Below are 24,947 nucleotides of genomic sequence, written 5' to 3'. Positions count from 1 at the left end.
GTACAAAGCAGAAGTTTTTCAAGCTTTTTACCCAATTTCCCGACACCACCAACCACTGAACTGTACCAGGCACCAAGAGACACGTGGCAGAAGACATCATACTTTGCTTTCTCTACCCAGCACAACAACAGCAACAATTACCTTGGTTTTTATCTTCTGCACCTTCCCTAACTGCAAGAAGCGGAGCCTGAAGACCACGTCCTTCACCCGGTAACGGGTAGCACTGAAGGGCATGTTGGAACTGCAGCTGAGGAAGAGGAGAGCAGAGCAAGACCTCACTTGCAGAGGTCCATTACTTCACTGGTGAGAGGCTCCAACTGCTCTTTTCCAAACACTGCTGTCCACATGGACTCCAGATTGGCAGGCCGACCATGCTTTTAATATTAATTGATGCAAAAAGAAACATGACAATCCTATTCTACAAAACCTCTCTTTTCAAGGATCTGTCAACATTTGCACATGGTCAGAACCAAGGTCCAGGAAAGGCAAATCCAAGAAATTCCTAAAAGGTTTCCATCTTTTTTTTTGCCTGGACATTACCTTTAGAACCCTTTTTACACGTCTCTTCCAGAACGTGCTTGTAAGCTGGAAGTGCACAGCAAGGACCAACACTTTTTGTGTGACAGAGATCTCAACAGTGGTGATTAAAAAAAATTCTCAGAGAGAGCAGAGTCTTCTCTGACACACAAAATGCAATCATCAACTCACAAAGACACTTTGAAAACTTAATCCCTAAGAAATTCCTTTTTATTTTTCCCTGATGGAAAGGAAAAAGAATCAGCTTCTGCTTGGAGTGATGGTAGCTTTTCTCAGCTGTGTACCCTCAGACATCAGACTCAAAGATTTTTCACTAGTTCACTTAGTGTCAGTACCATTTCTTTTGACTACAGACCCTTTCCACCAACTTTTGCACTAGAAACTCATTTTTATGCAGCTTCAGGCCCCAGAAAGGCTTGGACATCGTTTGTGTCCTCTACAGCCCCCAGCCAACTGCTGCTCCACGGTACAGGATTAACACCTGAGCTATTGAACCATGGGCACCTCAGTGGAGAGGCTGGGCACTGCCACTGTATTCTGCTCATTGTTGCATCAGGCTCCATCAGCACAATGTTAGAGCAGGGCACGCTGGTCTCTAGTCTTTTTTAGTTGAAAGCATCATCTTCAAGAAGTCAGAAAGCATAAGGTATTTGTTACCAGTAATATATTTCATACTTCTAAAGATTTGTCGTAATCCATGCCTGGGAAGGCTGTCAAATCCAGGCAAATGCTTCTTATTGAAAAATTAGGCCTGCATATCCACAGATCCTCCCCTCCTTCCCCCATCCAAATTAAAGACGTAATTCCCAATGACAGCCACTCTTCTCAACCGCTGCACATCTCATCTAGTTGTTATTAATAAAGTATGAACAGTGTTTGCAGAAACATTAAGGAATCGGGTCAAGAACACCATCTGAACACACGTGTTATTAAATAAGCCAATCATCCAACTTTTGAGTAATTAATGTCCTTGGTTTTTACTTGAAAGCCTCATTTCCAGCACGTTCATAGGAGATGTCAAAGTGAATGAACACAAAATAACTCTTTTGGAAGCCAATTAGAAGGGAAAGCTGGAGATGCAGTATTGGCAGGGTAGATACAAAGCGGTGCAGCACAGCTCTTCTTGCTGAAGGGTATGTTTAGGTACAATCAGATGATTTCCCTGCATGTGGTCAAACGATTTGACCCGTTCCCATCTGCGCATTATCTGATTATCCAAACAATTGCCACAGAGCATTTGAAAAACTTTAAAAAATATAAAAGGAAAGCTAACAAAAGCTGATGGTATCTCCAGATCGCTGCATGAAGTACTAATAAGCAACCATGTTATACAACCCGCGTCCAACAGGCTGAAAATGATCTCTCCCAAATCCAAATGACATGCTCCTCAAGCTGGAAGTGATAGATTGCAGCTGGCTGAGTGAGCGCTGTACTGTACGCTTATTTTGAAAGCTGCCATTGTAAAAGACCCTCCAGGCTTTTTGTTGGCTCCTTTGCTCTTCTTAAATAAGAACTGCAAAGCTCCTCTTATTTAACAGTAATTGCATGGGGAGGTGGAGGAAAACTAACAAAAAAGAGAGGTTTCTTCTCCTAAAGATGCGTGATAAGCTTACTTGTAATCAGAACAGCCCTTCTATGGACCAAAGATGATGTCTTTATTTCATCACCTCAAAACATCACAGAATTGTAGGGGTTGGAAGGGACCTCAAGAGATCATCGAGTCCAACCCCCCCCAGCATGATAAATATTCGCAATTGGAAGCAATGATGAGTACAAAATCTGAGAATTTAATATTAGGATTATTAGAAAATATGTCTTTACAACTAATATATAGTCTCAGCATAGGGCATCCTGTCCTTCCCTCCACCAGTCAACCATTAAGACACAGAAGTACCCTCAGGACAGCAGTTGCAGAACTTGTCGTATGCGCTCGCACTTCTCCAGCAGGTTTGGGTCTTCTGCATCGGAACCGTCCAACTCCTTCATGAAAGCTTCAGCCTTCTGCACAGTTATGTCTCGTGCACCGCCCCGGAGCCCTTGCAGATAATCCAGTAAGATGGTGAAATACTTGTCTGGAACCTTTAAAGAAAAAGAAAACAAGGAAGAAACAAGCCCTGGTTTATTTTTGTCTCTCAATACTCATTCACAATCATGTCAAGGCATCACCTGAAGGATAATGAGGAGAACTGCATGGGCTTTTGTGTCTGCCAATGCCCACCTCTTGAGTGGAAGCGTTTCTTGCCAAGGTTCAAGCTGCCAGGAGGGATGGACTGTGGTGAGAGGACTGTCATGTGCTCAGATGGGCAAAGCATCCGAGAGGAAATTCTAAGCAGATGTGGAAATGCTGATCAGCAAATGCGAACGCTCCCTGACAGCGAGCTCAGGGCTGCGAGGGTTGTTGGAAGAAAAAAACCCCAAAAACCCACTAGCCAAATCCTACTTTTGGAAACATGTATGCAAAACCTTTCTAAACTCAATGGGAATTGCATGCAGATGTCCAAGGAAAGAGTTTTGCTAGAATTACCCTCACCCCTACCCAAAATTATCTGTTTGCTGAGATGAGCTACCACCCACCATCAAGTAGTTAGACAGAATGCTTATAAAAAGGGACACAACTTAACTTGGAAAACAAATTGAATTCAGACATATGGAAATAATTTTTAAATCAAACTGAATAACACCGATAGGCTCTACTTCCATGTCTAACACTAAAAGCACTTTAGTCATCTACAGTTGCATTACCCCCCTTTCACTCCCTGTCTAGTTGACTAGTCATAGGCTGGAGTCTAGCTTATCTGGTACAACATACAATTTAAATGATCATTACATTAAATAATCTTAGCAATAACTTAGCAGAGACTTTGGAATGATTTAATTCAGTATTTCAAACTAATGTATTTTCAAAAGCATTAGGTGTACAGCTCTCCGCTGAAGCGTATCTTAACTTCATGTTGTGTATCTGTGGAACAGGTTTCAGCCAATAAGAGAATTTTTTTTGCTGTGGATCAGGAGATGTTAAAATGACCTAATCAGGCAAATATTTTTCTCTGTGTTTAGCTTTACACATCTAACTTTAAAAGGCATGCTCGACATGAGTCAAGTCAAACACATACGTAAGCATTTAAAGGATTGGAGACTAATTATTCAAGGGCGTTTCAATTCTGCCAAGTGTCAACGTTTCAGAGAAGACAGATATTCAACAGATACTTAATTTACAACTTATTTCTCCATTGACATTTGGCAGCATAACTTTGATCACCAGAACTTCTATCACTCCAGAAGAAGAGGAAGAAAGACTATCCTAACATGGCCTTCATCAATCAGGATATTACAAAGTCATAAATCAAACATAAAGCCTGCCTTCAGCCTCATAGCTTATATGCTATAGAAAACCTTCTAATTCTTCACACAAACACTCTTGTGTTAAAGAAACAATACAGATACACAGACAAAAACCTATTAATTTTACAGTGGCAACACTGAAGTGGACAATATATGAAGAGTTGCTATAAGATACATATCAAACATTTAAACAGAATGAAAAATATCTGTGTGTAAGTATTTGAAACCTTTTTACTGACAGTAAACTGGAACTAATAACAGACAAAAACACTCAGGCACAAACAATTCCAATGTGACAGTGCTCCTGTAATGCAGATGCTCAGTACGGCACCTCTAAAGCTCAGGAACATCTCCATGTTCCAAGCCTCAGCCAAATTACCTCCATAATTTACACCTCTTGTTCTCAGACCTCATGGCACAGTCATATCTCACTGTGTGGAATTGCTGTTATTATATCATTTAAGCAAAGTGCTTGAAGGGGCAATTAAAAGCCTACTCTAAACTTAGAAATACTAAGCGTGCAGACAGACATGTGGCTGCCTGAAGCTTAGAAAGCATTAAGCATTTGGGCCTAAGGATAAGTGCTCAAGCGTTGAAAAAGACAGATTTCTTCTTTCACACAACTATTACATTTATTCCAGAAAGAGCTTACAGCACAGAACCATGCAGGCAAGAGAATAAGCACAGTATTTTTTCCTCCCAGCTTACACATACAACAGAGCCAAAGCAATGATGGGATTCGATGATCTCAAAGGTCTTTTCCAACCTAGTGATTCTGTGATAATGGAATCACAGTGATTCTGTGATAAAGGAATATAGGAACTGCTGGGAAAAAAAGCTAATGAAATCCAAATTTTAATTCTTCAAATACAGTAGCACAAGAATTGAAATTTCAGAGACTCCTGGTGAGGCTTTACAAGAAGGAACACAATCCTTCCCTAAGATCAACTTTTGGTCAGGCTAGAAACTGGGTATCTAGATCTCCCACCACGGCTCCAGCAAGTGGAAGTGATGCTTCCAGGGTTTAATTATTATTCTTTTATTAAACTGTTTTGACCTTCCTCTTGTTTCTTTTTCTCTTTCAATTGCCAACTTCACCTCTATTCTATGTAGCTGATGTGCACTGGAGCAGAGTAATATGGAAACATCCCAAAGTGAAGTAAATCCCATCAGCATCGAATGCTGAGAAGCTATGCAACATTGGGGAAAGGGGGGATGCACCACAGAATGAAACCAGAAGAACATGTATTGCCTTTAAGCTCCACGATGTGACTAAAGGGTTTTCAGACATTTAAAGACTTGCAGATGCCCCCTTTTTGCAAAGCAAAATCAGAGAGGTGCACAGAGAACTTCAGCTTACTGCCACCAAGCTGGTGGATCTCAGTTACCTTCTGGGGAAGCTTCAGGCCCCCCCAGGGCCTTGCAGTAGGAAGGCTGCAGGCAGCTGATGTAGTTACTCTGAAAAAATGCCCTGCTAGATGACACAGATCAACACGTGATCCAGTGTTTATTTTATACCGGATCCTGAAGAAGTATATATTGGCTTGGAAGCTGCCAGCCAATGACCAGACAGATTTTAAAGGGACTCAAAGAAAACTCCTCACGTTGCAAAGGACTTTAAAGCCTCAACTTTTACCATCAAGAAGCCTGTCAGTACGGGAAACCTGATTCACCCCTCCACATGGCTTTTCAGTAGGCATCCAAGTGACACCACGAGATCAAAGATGTGGCTTAGGAAAGAAACTCATGTCTCCTTTTTTATTTTAGTCATGCTTGGATATCAAACAGATTTGATTCTCTAATGGACAGGAAGTAGGACTGGGGTATATAAAAAAATATTCAAAAGAAGCTGGTCTGCCCTCCCTACAGTCCTCATGAAGAAAGAGTCTTCATCATATGCTTAATTATAAGCACTTGAGCAGTTCTACTAACTTCACCGAATCTGGATGCAGATGTTAATAATCTCTGATTATTAAAACTACTAAATATGTGAATTTAAATAATTCATAGCACTTTCATCAGATTAAAAAACCAACCAAAAAGGAAGGTTCATGTCAGTGTTGAGTACTAGGGAGTTCAGCTGTTCTTTGATACATAAAACAAATGCTATTTACAGTTAATTATTTCCCAGTGTATTTCAACACAACCCCCAAAGTAAACGTGTAAAAAAGCCAAAACATCTTTCTGCCTGTAAAATCATTTCCAGGTAGCTTCAAAAAACACACATTGATTATGAAAGGTTGCTAAAGACTTCTAAAGGAGAAACTTAAAAATAAAAGGCGGTGTGGGCAACCTAGATACCTCCAAATCAAATCTGCATTCTGCAACTAATCTTTTTAAAGTATTACATCTTTTCCCTTCATGAAACTCTGCTTTTAATTATCTGGTTCTCTAAAAGTATTTTTAATCTTAAAGGTAACACCCTGTGCCAGGTGAGTGGCTTAAGAGCTGCTGAGTAATTTGGGTCAGGAAGATTGGTACGCTTCCACATTTAATGTTTGCACACAAAAGAAATCAGCAAAAACTAACTGAATGTCAACTGGATGAATCAATAAGTAAGGCACAGGGCAAATGGTGAGGTGTTTGTTCTATTACACAACCAGACAGACAAACTCCTTTCAGTACCACAACAGTCAGGCGGTTATTGGAAATTCAATCTATGTTGGGTTCTGAGTTATGAAATGAATGGATATCAGGACTGATGCAGGCCTAGCTTCTGGTTATACTTTATGCTTTTTACAATCAACATCAGGTTTCATTTATATTTTAATGAGAAAGCTATTTTAACATCTTGGCAATACGGCTGTGCATCCCATACGAAGCCTGAGATAGCTGAAGCAGCACGAGAATCGTGGTGTACAGCACTGGGTTCCACACTCAGAAATTCAATTAAGGCTATGACTCAAGGTCCCAGTAAACTCCAGAGTTACATAGAACACATATCTGCTCTATTCATGCTGGACATTTATAAAGTATGAAAATCTAGGATACACAGGAGAATGATCACCAACAAAATAATCTTTTTAACTACAAGCTGTTAAAATTATTCAGCATTTTGGTTAAAAACATTTATTTCTTCAGTATTTAAAAAATACTAGAGAAGTATGTGGCTAGTACTAGCAACTACTGGTTAATAAAGAATAGCTGTAACTAATGTACAGAACTTTGTATCATTTTTGTTGTGAGAAAAAGCAGAGTTAATACAGACCTTCTCTTTATCGTACATGTGCAAGAGAAGCCAGGTTTGTCTTGTCTTTTGAAACTTCCATTCTTCTGGGTTTTCGGACCAGCTGTAATAAATGATTAAAAGAAAAAGAGCTTAAATTAAATACTGTGTGATCAAAATACTCATTTGTACAATATTTCCTACCATGACTCCAAGTGACTTTGTATGTATGACATGGAGCCGTGTGACGCTGTGTGACACAGATACTAGGGCACATTTTGCACAAGTGGCAAGAAAGAACATGGGAGATGGCTCCCTGGCTTCCATGCAAAAGGCAGAAAGATTGCAGGAAGATATTGTAGCCAAGAATATTATACATTTTCATCAGAAAGTGCTGAGGGTAAAGATAAGTGCCGCACCTTTGAGCTGTCCTCATTTCATCCACAACATCCAAGAGCCCCAACTCCTGCGGGACTACACGAGTATTTGGAGAGGCAGAGTGGATGAAGAATCAAGTTTGGGTTTCAGAAAGCTGCATTTAATTCCAATAACCTGAATTAAAATGAAATTAAGCAGCCTGTAGAAGCCTGGATGGAGAAACTGGTGCTAGAACCATTGGCTCCATGATGGCTGAAGCCCATCACAGGTGAACTGCTGGCTGTGAGCAGATAAAATCCATTTCTCCGGAGCGTATCTTTTATGGCTTGGATTTGTTTAAAGGTGTGACTTAAATATTGACCTTTACAGGGCAGAAAATGCTATCTATGTCTCGCTTTCCCCAGGAATTTCAATTCCAATATTTAGCTCAAAGCATCAGGCTGCTTCAATGTCGTTACAGGGAGCGGGTAAAACAAATGATTAACATCTGCAGACGTTCCTCGTCTGTTTAGCAAGCACATTTTAAATACACAAAGATTGAGCTGGGTTTAACGGCACATTTAAGCACATCTTGAAAGTAGGTTTAAAGCTGGCATATTCTGATTGAGATGAAGCAAGAGACCTATTTATTTCTATAAACAAATGAGCAAACCAGCAAATCTCACTATAAAATAAAGACTGCTTTTTAAAAGTACGTGCTGGAAAATCAACATATACAAAATTTGCCAGTATAATTACATATAATTTAAAGATCCAGAGGAAAATATCAGGAGAAAAAAACAGGAAATTTCACACTTATTTGATTTTTCTCTAAAGAAAAACAAGTCTCCAGAGGGTAGCATTCAAGATGGCTTTAATGTTCCAGCTTGCTTTACGCAGCATCAGAGAGCACAGAAATCAATTGAAAAGCCAGCTGGATATGAGAATTAGTATTGTTTAAACACTGTCAAGTCTAATAAAGCAAAAGAGTTCTCATATTCCGTGAATGCTGCACCAGCAAACATATTGCACAGTCAATTCAATGAAAGAGAAAAAACCCAAGACCACAGATTAGTACTGAACAGCTTCATGGAAGCTTCTGCAGAAAACCTGGAACAACAACGATTGCCTTGATTTTTAAATTCAGGATAAAGAAAAAGCAGCAAGAACTCATTAGGATTACCCAATTTAAAATACATTATTATGGGGAAAATATCCTTCTCTCATCACCACCAACCCAGGAACCAACAACCTGCAAAATAAAGATCATGAAATGCTTGGTGTCACTTCCCTTCGCAGCAAGAAGCCCAACTGGACAACGATGACTGTCAAAATGACACCACTGGTAACACAAGGAACCCACAGAGAATTAAGTAAAAATGGTTTTTCTCATGGATGCATTTATTGGGCAAGCTACTTGCTCATTTGTACCCAAATTCTCTGCTTGCCAGGCAAAGTAACTGAGAAACTGGAACTTCTGCAGGACGTGAATTAACTTGTACAAGTCCTTCAAAAAAAACCCAAACGACGACAATGATGCTGCTTAAAACATACTTTCTCTTACATATTCTTTCATGAGATTCACCCTTTGGAGCAATTACATGGAGGATGCTATAGGAAACAGCGTCTTTCTTATAGCATGAAAGCAAGAAAGTAAGTTTAAAATTCTTTTTTAGGTTCAATAAGCCTGGAAAGAGTTTACATTATGATCTTTGCAAGGTGATGAGAACAAGCTGAATGACAGCTCTATGACCGCATCCTGTGCAAACAGTCCCTCTTCTAATGAAAACCTTTAACACATGTTTTCATTTCTTTAAACTGTACCATATATTTATATATTTGCAATTATATTCACTGGTTAGACATACCACCTACTACTATGAGTATTTTATTCTCTGCTAATTTTATGTTTGGGTTGCTCACACCATCACCTGAGCACTGCTAGGCATTAACTTGAGAAACACAGCCTGTTTTCACTAACCTCCTATAAAGCTATAGGATGTTAAAATATCTTTATTACCTAGTTTATAAACAACTGAGACCAACAAATGAGTGTGCTATAAGGTTAATTGCTCTTATTAGCCTATTACCAAAACCATATGCTCTCTTCTATGCGTTAAGGAAGCCGTTACACCCCTACATCTCAGATCCCACATTGGCTTTCCCTCTAGTGAATTCACTTGTAGAAAAAGTTAAGAAAAGAAAGCTTCAGCTAGTTTCACTCTATATACAACATAATAATTCATATAAACAGCAAATACTTCAACCTCATCAACAGCATAAAGTAAGTTTGTGCCCATCATAGCACTGGAGTGTCACAAACTGTCTCTCTTGGTTTGCACTCTGTCCTATTAGAATCAAATGCTAAATGAGTATGGTAAAAAAAGTCATATTTTCCTTAATAGACAATGTGTGTGCTCATATTTTCAGAAAATGCTCCCAAATTTTCAACTGGTACTCTATTCATGGTTGCATCAATTCCTGTTCCCCCCCCATCCTGGACAATGGTCCTTCTCTTGACCTTCATTCCTACCACGCTGTGGGTAAAACACTCCTGATAATGGGTGTGCAAGCTTTAGGACTGGTAACATGGCAGTTGCTGCCTGGAACTGAACCCCCCAAAAGTTATTTAAATAAACCTTTTCCACTGATTACTCTGATGGCTTTTTTCCTGCTCCTGTGACAGCTTTAAAGCCTATGGAAAGTATCACACCATGACAAAGCCAGAGGGGTTTATCAGAATGACATCATTAGTACGTGTTTAGAAACATTCAACTTCTAAACTACAAAAGTCAAAGCTCCGTGACACACAAGAGGCTTGTGTACACACACAGATAAGCTTCCTTGACATACTACAGCAGTAGAAAAGCCTTTTCCTTTGAGTGATTAAATCTACAGAGTAAGACCAACTACATTATAGCTTAAAACCCTTTTTTCCATGCAATCACAACCTCTTTCACAGTTTGAATTAATTTGGTAGCCTTTAGGAGTATCCGTGTCCAGATCTAATATAAACTATGGAATTGGATGAAAAATGTACATTTATAAACCATGTATTTTTTCCAGTGTGCCTAGGGCTGATTTTCAATACGTTGTACAAACACTAATTGCCTTCTTTACACAGTCAACGTTTGAATCGCTCTTATGAGCTCATTGAAAAAACCACGCTGGTTGCCTTTAGTTAAAGAGAACTTTGATTTGTGTGCAAATGACCTTCCTAAACAGCTTTGAAATTGAAGATACAGCAGAAATGAATCAAACAGCATCAAGCAGCTGCGGGGATTTTACATTTGAGCTTTTGGGTTTTAGGATGAGAGTCTCGTGTAGAAAAACCACCAAGATTCTCACTGGTCTATCTCCTAAATGCCTTGGAGTCTCTACATCAATCTCTCAGAGACTGATTCCCAAAACATGACTGAGTTGTACTACAGAGATAATTTGCCTTTAAAATGCTTAACTGTGTCCCTTCGCAACACTGTGACAGCAAAAAGGACGTTTTCTGGGCACAGGCAACATGCGTAGGCAAAGAGATGTCTGCAGCATGCAGGGCAGAGCACGCTCTAGGATGTCCTAGCAGAAGGAGAAGGGGAAGGGAAAGTAGTCAAACTACTTCCAATTGTTCTACTCATTCAGCTGAAAAGCTTATTGGGTAGGAGACAAATCTTAAGAAACCATAAAGAAATAAAGACACGTGGCTGCTGATAAGCTTCCAGAGGACACGAGGGCATTGCTCCATGTGAAATGCAAGGACATCTGCATCCAGTTTTGAGTCACTGACTGTGCAGCCTACCTCTGATACACCTTCCAGCATGGATATCTATCTGGAATAAAGCAGAGTGGTGCCAAATTTTGATTTCTCCAGCGTGCAGCCCAGGCTTAGTATCAAGAAATTCTTCTGAAAGGCTTCTCCAGCCCTGAGGACCAGGTCAGCATGGAGCCTCCTCTTGCCTGTGATTTACTCATGAGGACCCTTAGGTCTTACTCTCTCAAGCTTCACTGAATCTCAAAGGAGGATCAACAGATCTGGTTGATTACACCCTGTTCAAGGCTACATTGATACACTGGGTTATCCATCACCTTGAGACCTGTCTTTAAGGATCATCTACGTTCTTCAACATGTCTTCACGGAAGGCTGAGCAGAAGTTACAGCATATGACTAAGGCTTGCAGGAACCAAGTTAAGCAGTTTATTCCCTGACTGCTCAGCAAACAGGGCAAAAGTTATCATTTGCCCTACCCATAAGACGTGGGTAACAGGTGCTTCCTCAATAAAGAGCCACACAGCAAAAAAAAACCCCTTTGAGATACTTAAAGCCTTGCTGAAACACTTGGCGGTCAAGCAATTCGCCATTAACATTCCACAATGCAACACCTACAACAGTGGTGACTTTAAAATACCCTGCACTGATGTTTCAAGCAAGCTCACTGTCCTTACAAGGGCTGAATCTGGAAACTCCAAACACCGTGATAGAGTCAGTCGAGCGCTGAGCGTGAAGCTACATATGGCCAACAGGTGAGCAGGGCACCCAGCCCCTCCAAAGAGGCTCCCTGGAACGGCTGGATGGGAGCAGGAATTTGGCATAAGCTCGTTCTTGAGGGAGAAGAGCAATTTGATGGATGGAGGTTTTATATGGATATATTAAAAAAATATATGGATGTGGATGAAGTTTTATATGTGGATGAAGTTTTATATGTGGATGGTTTTATATGTGGATGAAGTTTTATATGTGCCCCGTAGTGTGTAAAGCGAAGCAGGAACAGTAATTTTTGTGTCCAGTTGTAACACATAGAATTATTTCAAGGGAAATGTAAAAGGGTTTGTTTTTATTGGGGGTAGTCAGATTTTTCTTCTGTTTCTCTCAGGGGCATTTAAAGATGAATTTACTTTTAAAACGATAGTTTTTGAATGTCTTCGTCAACACCTGCATGCCCGGAAAGCTGCCTTGCGACGCACAGCAGTGCTTGGTAAGAGGAAATCACAGCCCAAGATGCTGATTCTCCCCATTTGGAAAAAAAATATCAAAAAGTGAAAGTCTACATAGATTCTCAAAATCTTGCCTGCAGTTAAGAATCTGAGACATGTTAACCTGCAGCAGTAGTGAAGATACAGCCATGAGAGAGAGTCGTAGCCTTTATTTTTAGCTGAGCTTTTCTCACATTATGGATGACTCTGTTTATCTCCCAACTCCAATTCCTGGAGAAATTTAATATATTTTTATACTGACGTTCTCAAATCCAGTTTGGAAGCTAATTAAATTATGACTCAGATAAAAGTTTTCCCTCATTTTCCCAGAAGAGAAGAAAAGGCATTAATGGAGCTCTTTTGCCAGAAGAAAACTTTCTAAAATTGTCAACAGATTTTAGAATCCCTGCCACGGTTTTGGTTGAAAATCCTGGAACCATTTCTCAATCTGTGGTTTAAAAACAATTTTTAATATATTCTTCCATCTGGTTTAGATGGAGTATAATGACTAAAGACTTGTGAAAAGGTGAGAGGAGGGGAGAAAGCTTTCTTTTCCTCCTTCCTTTCTATTTAAATTTAGGAATCACACATGCAGAGAGAAATAAACTCATTTTTTACTGTTCCATTTTTGTCCCCATGTCCAACATAAGGACAGATTATATCTGAATGCACAGCAAACTACACAGGTCACAGAATTTTCTTAGATAGTATTTAGAAAGTGAATTGCAGGGGCCTTTGTGCCTTAAAGCAAAGCTTTGATTAAATCTACATAAAATGTTTATCACAGAGTATCTTTTACTATATGTACTTTTATCACTTGCCATTATTTGTAACGTTTTATGTTCTGTTTGCATCCTGAAGCTTCAGCCAAGCTAGAAATCCCCTTCCTCCCCCACCACAGGCACTGTTCAAACCCAACATGAGACGTCCCCTTGAAGAGCTTGGAGTGTAAACAGATGAGACAGATTATAAGCAGAAAGGAAAGTTGACCCAGAAAACTGTAACAATGCCTCAAAAATCCTATGGCGGGTCATTGGTGGAGCTCCTCTCTCTCATATATGGCACAAGACATGTAGGGTATCTTACTGTGATTCCATTTTTCATAGCCACCAACCTACCTACAAATGCCACCAGCGTTCCACAAACCCTTTGCAATTATTGTTTTCCCTTCTTTTTTGAGTGCAGTTATTTAGCTGCTGGTATCTGTATTAGCCTGCCTGCAGCAAAACCATATTTGGAGCTGTATATATATATATATACACATATATATCTCAGTAATAATATGCTGAGAACTCTTTGTTTTCAGCAATAACAAAAAGGTCAGCAGCAGGCTCGAAAGCCTGCAGCCAATATTACTATGTTATTAAGCTCAATGTGTTATTTATTTTACATACATTCATAAAAAGAAGACAAAGCAGGAGTTGGATTATGACAGAAGAAAACTAAAAAGTAGAATTTGAGCCCTTTATAGCCAATCTGTTCTGCTCCTGAAAGGAATATACAACTAATTGCTATCCCAATGCTGTGCTCAGTCCCATCTCCTCTCCAGATGTCCATCTTTTCTTGCACTTAATTCTGGTCACACTGATGCCCAGACCAGAAATAAGGGAAAGGGAAAATGAAAACAACTGTTATGCCTCCCTCCCATGAAGAACGTCCTGGGGGGTACGAGGAGATAAAGAGGGCCCCATCGTCTGTATGAAAATCATGTAAGAAGCCAGCTGCAAGTAAAATCCTTCTCAAAAGTTGGCAACAATCCATTTCTATAAATGCTTTCTGATGATCAGATGAGGGATATGCTACCAGCCCCAGAAAAGGCAAATACAGTCACTTCTCTTCTGCCTTACTGTTAATGCCCCACTGTGGCATACAGTTCTCCCACCAAGGTGCAGAGTCAACCTCAGCTGCAAACAGAAACTCCATTTCATTGCTTTTTTATTTTAAACCAGCTTTTGAAACTTTTAAAGGTTCTCTCCCCTTAGGATTGCAAAGAAGAAAAGAACACAGAAGAGGGGAAAGAAGAGATTTGAAGAGCATGTAGATTGAAATCAGGCCAAAAATCTCTGTTTGTGACTCTATAATTCCATGTTGCTGGGAGAAGACTAGGTTGTGGGGCGGTTCTCAGGTAGAGCTGAGATTTTACCGCTCACCAGGATAAGCAATATAAATCCTTTCAAGCTAAATCCAGAAGATCCAATTCTACTGTTCAGTGCCATAAAACTACAAGAGTTACACCTCATCATGGGCATACATGGAGCTAGTGGAGCATTAATATACCCTGATACTGCTCTGGGTGTCAGTGCAGAAAGTTCTATGGTTTCAACAGCGTTGGGCCATACCTATACTGCCTGTGCTTGGAATATTACAGTGTTAATGAAGAATTCTTGCACAAGCTACATAAAGCTGCTATGAGAAGTCAAATATTTACTAATCTTAAAAAAAAAAAACAAAAACCTGTATCATTTTAAGGCCTATCTCAGAGCTAGTGAGGATTAAAAAGAAACAACAACAAAAAAGAAACAAAAGGTTTCAATTTTAATAACAAAGTACCAGGAATGTTTGAAAGTGTCAGGGTATTCCTGATAGTGATACTGAAAGAAAACACTGGAAGATAAACCAATGTCCTGTGAAAACTTACCAATGAAAGTTTTTGAGGAGGGATAAAGAAATGACCTCTTGGAGAAGGATTTGAATGCTGAAGATGTTGGCTGATGGACTTTGCTTTGAACCTGCCAAGATGCCAAAGTGCCAATTTATTGCTCAGTGTGTATATATCTATATATACCTATATACATCTATATCTGATGGTTGGACTAGATGATCTTGGAGGTCGTTTCCAACCTTAAGGATTCTGTGATACTGAGCTGGAAGTCTGCATGCTGTTCAGCTTTATGCATGGGCCAGTTCAAGAAGCCCCAAAATTACAGCATGAGCCTGGCACCCTCTGAAGGTGTCGAATCCAGCTGGGACTCTGCTCAGCAGCACTACTGAAAACGTGTTGCTCTTTGTAACCAGATGTCTTTAACTCAGGTTGGGGGTTTCTGTGCTGTTTCTACCCTTACAAAGACCTAAGAGACTTCTACAGCCAACACGATCACCAGCATTCATCTGCAGTTCCAAACTCCAGGGTAAGATTTGAGTGCAGTATGAAAAAGCAACATTCCCTCGTTACACTAACGAGATGCCCACGTGCCAAACGCCTACCTGCACCAGGCACATTGTTCCTCTCTGACTCTCAGTACCCAGGACATATGGGCCCAGTTGCAGGGAGCCTGACTTTCCTCTCCACAAGACTCAAATCCCGTTCCTGCAGACTTCCCAATGGGACTTCCCTACATCCTTGAAGAACAGGAGCTGCCTAGGCCATGGAGCACGGCCCCAGTGAACTTGAGGTCTCAGCAACCCAGAGGACAGCCAGGCAGGCTGAACACCAGAGCTCCTCTGAAGAAATATCTCTAGATACACTGCTGCAGAAATTACATTTGTATTTTGTTTCATTTGGGTTTTTTTTTTAATTATCAAATGAACTCAATATATTTTTATTGATGGTTAATTAGTCAGAGCTCATCTTTGTTACAGGAAGCCCTGTGCAGCCCTCTTAAAATAACCCATCACACAGATGGCTTCTACAACACATCTGAGAGGGTACCACAGTTGGGGTTAGTCTGGACCAACAAGAACATGTATAGAAGCTTTCAAAAAAAACCCCAAACCAAACACCCAAAACCCCCAACAACAACAACAAAAACCCAAAACAAAGCAAAACCAAACCCATCAACCATCTTTGTAATTTTTAACATCCAAACCCAGAAATGCCACAGTAGCATTTGTTAGGAAACGCGGCAGAGGCAGAAGGACAGACAGCATTGCAGAACCCGGGCACTTGAACCTCCTTACAGAACAACTTACTCTTCTCTTTGCAGAGGAGTTTTAAAAAAGGAACAAGCCAATGAAAATATCAAGATCAACCTAACAATGTACAGCAGTTGACAGCCCACTCACATTTTCTGGCTTTAGCTACTATGTTCAGGTACCTCTCACTGCACCATAAAATCTGAGGGGTTCAGGACAGCACCAGAATCTCCTTTTCCAACACCCTGTGACGTGCATTGTCTTAAAAAGATTTTAAGTAATCCACACTCAAAGAAACCGATCTGCCAATTACGGCTTCCTCCAGCTGGCTCTCATTCCAATTCAATTTTATTCATATAAAAGTAATTACTGATACCTTTTTGGGTATCATCATCTTAATAAAATGTGTGGAGCAGAAGACAAGTTTTAATAAGGATCCAGTTTTAGCATTTAAAAGAATATCGCTTGTTATTCTAACTCTGGCTAGGAAGCCTTGACAGCTCCCTGGAGCTAATTGATTAATAATTATTGCCAACTGCATTTTAAATTTTAATTTTGGCTTTGGCTGACTAGATGAAATGATTCCCTAGAGCTATGAAACTACTCGCCAGTATTTTGAGTGTTTGGGCACTGGATGAATAGCCTGGATATGTCCGAGGAAGCAAGTGGCAGTGTTAATTCTCCTAGATCTGAATTTTATGGCACAGAAGAAACACAAACCCTTCCCTTTTGCATTTCCACCACGTCAAGAAACGTAGCCTGGCTGGGAGAAGATGGGTGAGTACAAAATGCCTCTTCTGAAATCCAGAAGAGGGGTTAAGGATGGGATGCCTGGGCTTGGTGCCAGGTGCTAGCGAGGAGTTTGGAGAGCCAGGACAGAGCAGGCTGCAGAGGCTGGGAGGAGGAAGCAACACCTCATCCTCCTTCCGAGAAGCCTTACTGCAAACAAAGTAAATAAGCCCTGCAATGTGCATTTAGCTTAAAAACATCAGCAGGCTGTTTGCTGTAATACCTGTAAGTGAAATGGGTCATTTTTATTATGCTGGTTTTGATCTGAAGCTCTACCCAAGACAAATCAAACAGGTCACCATGACGTGTTGAGCACTCACAACTTCAGTGAGCACCAAGGGGCGAAGCAGCCCAGCCACGCCAGGCTTCTGCTCCTGAACCTCCCTGGTTTCCTACAAGGAAAACCCTACAAGTTTTCTAAACAAGCCCTACAAGGTTGCTAAGCATCATTTCTGATGAAATAATATATTAAAGCTGCTTCATTATTTAATTAGATGCAACCTCTTTTGTCTAATACTATGGACAGATGAAAGCTGGATCTCAACGAGAAATATCTAATGACTACTTTTAATAAACTGTTAAGAAAATTCATTTATACTAAATTTTATTTTACTGGAAATGAGAGTCATTAAGAAAGGATGCATTACATTTTCTTAACTAGGTTTCGAAATAGATGTTATTTTACAAGAAAGGGAATTGGGCAAAGAAACTTTAACTATTTTTACCCCAATATTTATGGGCTTAACACATGTAATCTAGTTGTTCCTCAACTGAGGAGTCACTTTACAGCCCGATGTTTAATTACTGCTCATAAAATTTATAGTCGTGACAACATATATGTGAACATTTATGAGGAGTCTTAAAAATCTTACTGAAAAAATTACAAATAAATAAAAGCAAACTAAGCTTTGGAAAAAATCAGTTCACCAAGAATGCACAAGAAGCCTCCTTGGGCACCTGAGAAGAGTCATCTTAAGAGCCACCAATCTCATCTCATACAACATCCTACACAGGAGAAAAACCTTGTTTGTGTGACATAAATTTGTATCAGAAATAGTGTGGCCAGCAGGTCCAGGGAGGTGATTGTGCCCCTGTACTCGGCACTGGTGAGGCCGCACCTTGATTGCTGTGTCCAGTTCTGGGCTGCTCACCATAAGAAGGGCATTGAGGTCTTGGAGTGAGTCCAGAGAAGGGCAACCAGGCTGGGGAAGGGGCTGGAGGGAAAATCCTATGAGAAGCAGCTGAGGGAGCTAGGGGTGTTCAGCCTGGAGAAGAGGAGGCTGAGGGGAGACCTTGTCACCACCTACCACTACATGAAAGGAGGGTGTAGAGAGGTGGGCGATGGTCTCTTCAGCCAGGTGACAGGAGATGGGACAAGGGGAAATGGCCTCAAGCTGCACCAGGGCAAGGTCAGGTCAGATGTTAGGAAAAGGTTCTTCACTGAAGGAGCTGTGGGGATGTGGAACAGGCTGCCCAGGGAGCGGGTTGATTCACCAGCCCTGATGTGTCTAAAAGGCGGGCAGATGAGATATGGTTTAGTCGAGGACATGAGCGGTTGGACTTGATGATCTTAAAGGTCTTTTCTAACCCAGTGATTCTGTGATCCTGTGATAAAAGTGCTGCCTGTAACCTCTGGCTGGCTGACTCAGGAATTTGTGTTCCTAGGTTTACCACAATAAAGGGAAATAAATGGAATAAAGCTGCCCCGGTCATCTGTGAAAGATGGCAACTGCAAGGAGACCCCGGCCACGGAAGACAGACACCCCTTCTGAAGCAGTGAGAAGGGTTTGAAGGACTGACCCATACATTGCATGCCCATCCAGAGGTTAGTATAGATGCTGGTGGCCTTCAGGAGTGCCCTGAGATACCACCCCAGGAAAAAGATCCATGCAAAGTCCTCTTCCAAAATAAGGAACTGAGAGAAATGCTACAGGTCTGTGGGGACCAAACATTGGTAAAGGGCCAAAGAAAGCAGAGCCTGTGTTCTGAGAGATGAAAGTTATGTCTAGTTTCCTTCATATCACTTGCTTGAAAGGAGACCTTGGGATAGTACAAGGACTTTGGTGAGTCCCAAACTTCATCACTGTTTCATTTACCCATCTGAAAAATGGGGTGAGATGACAATTTCTCAAAAGCTGTCGTAATGAGAGTTAATCAATTACTGTCAAAATATTTTTAATTTTCAAAATAGAGTCAGGATGTGTTATCAGGAATGGTATTATGGAAAAGCAGATGACCATTATTATGATAGGGAGAAGACAGAGACAATATATTTTTTAAAAATAAATACAATGAAAAGCCCTTTAAAGATGGGGATGGTTAGTCAATAAAGTATTTTTCAGCTGACCCTGTAAAATGACAGATGTCAGGTGAAGGGCTTTGTGAATTCATGCTAAGGATGCTATTAAATACAGCATTTCCCTATGAGAATGTTTGTACCAAACACTCAAATCAATATTTTGACAGCTTTGTTTCACCCCAAAAAAACAGAAGTGCAGAGAGACAGAGAGATTGGAAGTAAAGTGCTCTGCAGCTCTCACTGAAATATGCTTTGAGATGTGAGCTTGTGACCTTCCATAAAATTAATTCAAAGATTTAGAAAGACGAATTATTTGATTTGGAGGCACAAAGCAGGATTAGAGTTTCCTAATCTGTTTCTCCCTTTTTTTGTTAAATTTAGTGACCGTTTATGGTTATGGAAATGATAAGAAGAAATCTCTTTCCTCTGCCATAAACTAAATAGGACAATGAAGAGATTTAGAAAGGCAGAAAAGCTACTGGCTCTGAGAAAAATTCAGCGTGGACCTGAGCTTCCCTTGCTTTCTCCTCTTAAGCCATACATTAGCACTGTGAGGAGGGGTAAGACACTGCTTCAAAGCCATATTCCTAGAGAAAGAGATTTGCTCCAGGGGAAAATAGCGTTAGTCCAGCTGCTTTCCCAAAGCTCAGCTGAACGAGTTGCATCACGAGCATTTACAACTATGACTGGAAAAATCCCACAATGGTTGATGCAGCTAAAATTTCCTATTTATGAGCTGCAAATACCACAGAGGTACCTGCAACATCCAAGAACTTCCACTTACACCTAGAAGTCTTAAAACCTGACGTTTCAGAACCTTCAAAGCACCTGTTCTGTCTCTAGAAACTGGAGTTGTTTACCCAGCAAGCTAGAAATGGCAAAACACATCCAAAAATCCTTGTAAGTACCAAGGTGCTTCACAACACGATACATCAGAGCGGAGAGAACTTCCTAGAAATGACTGAAATTATTACAAAAAAGTAATTCCATCCATCTGGAACATTTCCAGGACAGTATTACAGATACTCAGAATATATTCCTATGGTTCGTTTGCTTCCCAGAAATTGTTGGTAAAAATAGCTGATGTTGGCTCCAAGCTACTTAAAGTCATTTTTTGTTCTTATTTTTTGGCTGAAGATTTTAGAATTACATAGTAAATAACATGATTATTTGTCAGCATTCACTTTAAGGGACAAGTTTATCTTCAGGACCAGCTAAAGAGGCCTCAGTGCATGTGGTGTAACTTGTAAATCAGCCTTATGGAGTGCCTGAGCTCATCTGCCAAGAGCGATGACTTCTTTATTCGGGCCCATCTGGGGGTGAACTTCCAGGCCCGAGTTGATATTTCGGTAGAGCACGGTGTCATGCAGGCACAGGCTGCTCTCCAGCACCAGCATCCCTTTAACAGCCTGCACTGCAAAGCTGGGCTCACCTGGAAAAGTTACCGACCAAAAATCCTTTGCATTTTGCCTTTTGGTGAGCCTTCCTCAGGCGCGGCCTGGATCACTCTGCCTGGCCAGCTGCAATATTTATAGGTGGAAAAAAGAGATGAGATACACATAAGGAACAGTAATTTGCACAAGGGCACAAAATTAAGGGTAAGATGTTAGCGTGCCTCTTAGAAAGCAGAGAAATTGTTGCTTTAGAACCATAAAAAGCAGCTACCCCAGCAAGAAGCCAACGACGGTTTAAAAGCGGATTCCTACACAGTATGACATCCTGGGGATGTCATGCAGGGGTTAGGAAAGCACTGGCACGGCTCCAGCACAGCTCTGCGTATCTCTTGCCACCAAGGCACAGAAAAGTGAATCCAGAAGTCTACGAGTGTATCATAGGGACTGAAAATCATCAAGTCGGGCTGCCGCCAGACATCTTGATTAAACAGGCAAAAGCTGTGTGGTGCTGGGAGCGAGAGTGTAACGTGACATCCACAGAATCCTAAATGCACAGTTGGAATAATCAGATGATAACGAGGACGCTCACATCTGGAGCTGTGTCTCGTCACTCCCACTCCGAGATGGTGGGGTGTCAGACTTGCTGCAGCCAGGCTGAAGTAGAATGAGAAGCACTGTCCCTTCCACAGCCAGTGAAAACTTGCTTATGGTTATAGTTGGCAGGTTGGTGCCAACGCTGTTATTAACATGAAACCCAGTAAGAGTTCAGAAGAGAGTGGAGGGAGGAGCAAAGGGCTCCAGGGTGCAGCAAGTTAGAGGTGAAATCTCCACGTGCTGTGGCTCAAAGATGAAAACAGAATTGCTGCTCATAAACCAAAGTCAGAGTGACAGGGAGCAGGAAGGAATCACTGGCTGTCATTCCCTTCTGCGTGAAGCTGGAAGGTGGCCCCAGGAAAACAGCACATTTCCTCCCAGGTCTTGAGTCTCCAGAATGATCCCAGACACAGAAGTTCAAAGAAGAGGAACAGAGCACATCAGTGCCTGGGAGGACGAGCAACAGATGAAGGATTATGGATGTATGGCTTCACCAAAGGGACCGATTGAGAAAACCAATACAGCCACGTGAAGGATGTAAATACCAGGAAGGGGAGAATTTATTTACAAAATGGTTTAGAAAACCTTGCTCAATAAGAAATCCAACACAGCAGAACAATTTTTCTGCTCCATGTACCTCAAGAGAAATGCTTGCCTCCCACAGGACACAGTACATTTACAGAACAGCCCTAAAGCAGCACCAAATCTATTGAGAGAATAGGCCCTCTCCACCTACCCTCTCCCCTCCCCCCAAGAATAACTGCTGGCATACCAGCACCCTAAAAATAGGAAAGGTGTGGGCATTGCAGCAGAGAGCTTTGTAGAGTTCCTGAGTAATGCCGGGCTGCTAGGGAACTGCAAACAAACTGACGTGGCTTCATCAGATGCCGCGGGGTACTGAAGTTACACAAGGGAGTGTAAGATAATGATAAGGTAACTTGCTGTTAGTAAGGCTGCTTTCCTCAGCCACACACAGGAACGGTGGCTTCCTTTAGAATGAGGAAGGTCTGCCCAAGGACTGACATCAGACAACATTCGGTTTTACAGACACACTGATTTAAGTCAAGGAGAGGAACCACGCTCAGAGGCAGGTCAGGCCCTGGTACAAATTAAAAGTCAAGCAATGTAGAAAGTTGGAGAAGTGCTAAAACAAATTCAATGATCTCCAGAGTATCAGGAAAAGTGCAAGCCTTTGAAATCAGAGAGCAGCAAGTGCCTGGCTGAGTTCACTAAACACACCGCCGCAGAACCTCGCCGAATGCAAATTCACCCTGTATCTGACTCTCTGGATTCACGAGGCTTCTTATGGAACTAATGAATGTGACAAAATGACTAAAAGCATGTATGAATAGATTAATTACATCCATAGCTAATGCTTGCCCCAGAACCTTTAAAAAATAACCCTGTGATAATTAAAGCAAAACCAGCCTCTATCACCATCCCCCTAATCTTGGAGGAAAAGCTGGTCTTTCAAGACACCTTTAAGCCCCAGTTGTTGAAACCAGCAACGCTGCTGTGTCTAATTACAATAGCTTCTCTTAAGTTCACGTACTGTATTTGCTACTGGCTAATTGAGATTCATCACTTGAGCAGCTCTCCAATAATTCATGGAATTCAAGATAACTGATGAGCTTTTAAATATGCCGCACCTCCCTGTGAGGAAGGAAACTCATTCTCCACCCCAGAGGATGGGGGAAGGAGAAATGACACTAAATCTTAAGCCATTGATGGTGAAACATCAAAAGCTGTGCCTAGTATGAAATGAATAAAGACTAAAGCCAGCAGCAATGAGAATGACTTAAACTTGAGAATCAAACGCCTAAAATCATCACTGACCATGGCTAAAAAAATACATCAATGGATCAGAAAAGCAAACTAAACCCAACACAAACCCACTCAATGTACTTGAAATTTAGAAACTCTTTTTCAACATTAATGAGTGTGTCTGCAGTTGCACAGCAGCTCTCTCAAACAGTCATCTGGTCTCAAAGGCATCAGTGGTGGATGAATGGTTTTGTGACCTCCTGTAGGGCCACCTTCATCTCAGCACTTGGGCCACAAATCTCAAATGCTGCCTCCTTCTTTACAGCCCAGGAGAAGTTTCTACTGGTCCCTCCACAAATGAGACACTTCCTCGATGCTAACAGTGAGTGAACACCAAGCTACATATCAATGCCCTTCTCCAGATGGCAACAGCAGATTTAAGTATCAACTTGGTATAGTTTCTACACAGAACATATAAAACCAAATAAATACATAAATATACATATACATACATATATATATACACACATCCATAAATGCACACACTGCTTAGAGCAATGTCCCTCAGATTTCTCAGGTCTTTCAAAGGATGAGCAACGTTTCAGCTTTAAAACATCCCATGCTTGGCACTGGTTGTAACAAGCTTTGACCAAAGACTGGGCTCTGTTTCCATTCTGCAAACACGGTTGGCAATAAACCACCCTGGGCTGTACATGGCTTTCAGCAGCCCTGCTCAGCAAAAACCACTCTGTTCAGAATCAGACTATTTCCATACTCGATGGGAAACCTGGTGTCTCACTTTTGTGTCTCTGTGATGCTCCCTCACTTTGTATTATTTTCATAAGAGTCTTTTTTTTTTTCCTTTAAAGTCTCTGACGTTCTCTGAATCTCACCTAAATTTAAGTTAGGGATGAGGAAAGTAGGGTCTGTAAAGAAAACTGAAAAGACAACACCTTGGGAAACATTCTGGTGACATATATTAGTAGCATAACATAAATCTTTATAGAAAGAAAAGGAACATGCACCAGCAGCTTATTGTTGAAATTTTAACACCTGATAAATATATAGTAAGGCTTCAGTAATTCACAGCAATATCCAGATAACAATACCATCCATTACTTTTCCTTCAGCTTATATGGATCCTGTAATTCCACATACTTTTAGCAACGTCTTTTCAAACCTGTCTCTGTTCCTTTAGTGGGTGGTGGAGAAAACTGTCTCTGCAGATCCATACAGCAAGGAACTTTCTAAGCCAAACACAAGAACAGGAAAGTTTCTAGAAGAGAGTGGCTTGCCAAGACAAACAAGTTCTGCCAACGTTTTAACACCACAGAAGGTCAGTTAGGTTATAATTAAAGCTAATTACCATTCTCATGAATTGCAACATCTTTTCACTTGAAGGCATTTAATGCTGAGAAAAGGATGACTTCTTGTATTTTCCAAGAATCAAAGTAAGGAGACATTCTAGTCTTGGCATTAAACCTGTATCATTAGTTACTATCATAAAGAAAAAAGGCATGTCATCAATTAAAAGGAGGAGATTTATATGGTTTGTTCAACCACTAATGCTTCTTCCCCATTCCTCTCAAGTAATTTTACAGGGCTTTTTTCTCTTCCGTTCAGTACCACTCTGGGGTTTTTTTATTACTCCACATTTTCTTTTTTTCTTTCTCATATTTTTAGAGCCTTCCAACTCCCCTTTTTGCTTTAGTTCCCTATTTTTAATCCTCGATCTCTCCTCAGGTCTCTGCTCCCCCAGCAAGCTGGAGAATCTGACTGCAGTAACTTCCTTCTGCTTCCGCAGCCATGCTGAGCTTGCTGCGTTAGACAGAGCTGCATCAGGAAACTGCCTGAGCTTATCTCATCCAGGGAAAAGATGAGATAAAAATTG

General features: G+C 40.9%; 1 protein-coding gene across 3 annotated transcripts in view; it reads right to left on the bottom strand.

Annotated features, from left to right (window-relative positions):
• Window positions 1–2,272: 2,272 nt before the first annotated feature.
• CHLSN (cholesin) overlaps window positions 2,273–24,947 on the bottom strand; it is a 126,478-nt gene continuing 103,803 nt past the window's right edge. For all 3 annotated transcript variants that reach the window (XM_084270785.1, XM_084270787.1, XM_084270786.1), the window contains 2 exons: window positions 7,088–7,169; window positions 2,273–2,616 (listed from right to left, as the gene is read on the bottom strand). In XM_084270785.1, coding sequence (XP_084126911.1) covers window positions 2,434–2,616; window positions 7,088–7,169 — 265 coding nt within the window. In that variant the 3' untranslated portion in view covers window positions 2,273–2,433. The remainder of the gene's footprint in view (window positions 2,617–7,087; window positions 7,170–24,947) is intronic.

This window comes from Gallinula chloropus (genome assembly GCF_964237585.1).
Source record: "Gallinula chloropus genome assembly, chromosome: 15".
Lineage (NCBI taxonomy): Eukaryota > Metazoa > Chordata > Aves > Gruiformes > Rallidae > Gallinula > Gallinula chloropus.
This window is presented reverse-complemented; position numbering and strand designations above follow the sequence as displayed.